This window comes from Octodon degus, unplaced genomic scaffold, assembly GCF_000260255.1.
Source record: "Octodon degus isolate 3935 unplaced genomic scaffold, OctDeg1.0 scaffold00098, whole genome shotgun sequence".
In the NCBI taxonomy this organism is placed as follows: domain Eukaryota; kingdom Metazoa; phylum Chordata; class Mammalia; order Rodentia; family Octodontidae; genus Octodon; species Octodon degus.
The window spans coordinates 1,361,430-1,363,294 of record NW_004524674.1 but is presented as its reverse complement, the minus strand read 5'-3'; the positions used below and the strand labels follow the sequence as shown (position 1 = coordinate 1,363,294).

Below are 1,865 nucleotides of genomic sequence, written 5' to 3'. Positions count from 1 at the left end.
CACACACACACACACACACACACACACACACGTCTCGATCGGGTTGAGCATCCCAACCTAGCCAACCCCTCACGGACATTTCTGCCTAGTGCAGCCCTTCCTATGGCTTCTCCTAAATTTATTTAAGCATGAGTTCAAAATGTAACCCAAGTCTCCCGGCTAAGTTCGAACATCCCTCAGAGCCATGGGAGCCGTAAATAGGACTGAACCTAACTGGCCCAAGGCTTTCGGTAGGGCGAAGAGTCGGTGGGACGTTCTGGGTTTCACTTACCTTAGCGCCTCAAAGAACTAATACACAAGCTGAAAGCCTGGCTCTAGACGTACATATGTGTGGTTTCCATAGCAACCGATGACGCGCCGACGCATCTCCCGGGCAAAGGGGGCGGGTTCTGCCTTGAAGCCTCAAGAACAGGAGACTACTACGCAGGCGCCACTTTTGCAGTCAGCTGGCAGTAGAGCCAGGAATGCGGTTCTCTAGTCGTAGGGAGATGCGCAGGGGGAGATGCTCGGCTCTCTCAGCCAGCCAGGAAAACGCGGGACACCAAGCGGACTGGATCGCCTGGGCCACCCTGACCAGCGTGCAGTGCGGTCGGTGGGGTGATAGTCTCAGGTCCTCGGAGCCGCAGAAAGGTCTGGGACCACCACTCCGCGGACTCCGCTCTGTAGGTAGAGAGATTCCTGGGGTTGTCATAGTCGCCAGTGAGTGAGAAGGAGCCGAGGTACACGATACACCAGTGTGGTGTCCAGCATCGGTGTTTAGGGAGGGAAAACATAGATCTTCGAGCAGATACCAGCAAAAGGCTTAGAAATTACTAAAAGAATGAGCATTCAGCCAGAGCTTATCCTCAGAGTAAAAATACACAACGTGTGTCTCAGTTTTAAGTGATCTTGAGATTCTTATGGTTTGGAATAAAGTCAGACTTCCTTAACTTCAGCCATGCTATACCAGCTTCTTGATTTTTAGCGTATCCATGCACCACCTGTAAATTTATTTTCATGTTTTCTTCAAATACATTCATTTTATATGTAACGTAAAGAAGACTGCACCACTACCAGAAATGGAAAATTAGTACCACATGTGCGATAGAAGTCCCCATAGGCATAAATAAAATTAAAGCAATACAAAAGTTAATGTTGATTAAAAACAATGAGATAAAATTAATGAAAAATATAACCTATTGTTTAGCAATTTATCATCTGAAGGCAAGTTCCTCAGTAAGATGAATGGCCCTGTTGATGACAAGTAGATATTGCTAAAGATCACTTGATTTTTTAGTTTTGGGATTTATCACTCGGAATCTCAACTCACTAGTAAGCGTGCTGAGAAAGGTTAAAAGATACAGTTACTCCCCCAAAGTAGTGATTTTTTTTCCTCCAGTGGAGAGTGAGGAAGGATAATCCTCCATGGACCCGGGAAGGACAGGAGAACCGGAGAAGGTGAACCCCAGCAATCTCTAACACAAAGGCCTTTCATTACCTGGCCTCATCGCTGGACCCTGAAACAGAGTTAGAATCAGGGAGCCAACTCTGTGGTTCTCTGAAGCTACAATGACTTTCCTCTGCAATGCGTGTAAGTCTGTGGTCTATCAGTGGTCTCTTCCTGTGCGGAGCCAAAATGGGATGGGGGGCTTCTGGAAGACACCCCAGAAGTTGGCAAACACACCACCTCTGTATTGGATACCACTGGGAGATGGAAAATATGGGAGAAAAGTTAAATAAGAGAGATGGCTCCAAGAGATTCAGTAAGTGCCAAGCAGGACTTCTAGAAGGAAAGAAAACAGCAAAACAACAAAAAATGACACCGAAAGAATGGCAGACTGCAGAGGTACTGGGAGTTTATTCTGAAAACCAAAGTCTAGGTTGAA

The 1,865-nt window shown here is 46.5% G+C and overlaps 1 protein-coding gene across 3 annotated transcripts in view; it reads right to left on the bottom strand.

Moving 5' to 3' along the window:
• The window catches only part of Tekt1 (tektin 1), a 52,227-nt gene that overhangs the window by 29,627 nt on the left and 20,735 nt on the right, over positions 1–1,865 (bottom strand). Inside the window, exon 1 of one of the 3 annotated variants that reach the window (XM_004638303.3) lies at positions 272–610. The exons of 1 other annotated variant lie outside the window; for it this stretch is intronic. Coding sequence is in view for 1 of the 2 variants with exons in the window: in XM_023723274.1 (XP_023579042.1) it covers positions 325–366 (42 nt within the window). In the remaining variant the exon portion in view is untranslated. Of the gene's footprint in view, positions 1–271; positions 611–1,865 lie in introns of those variants that run through there. One more of the 3 variants, XM_023723274.1, reaches the window with a different exon arrangement.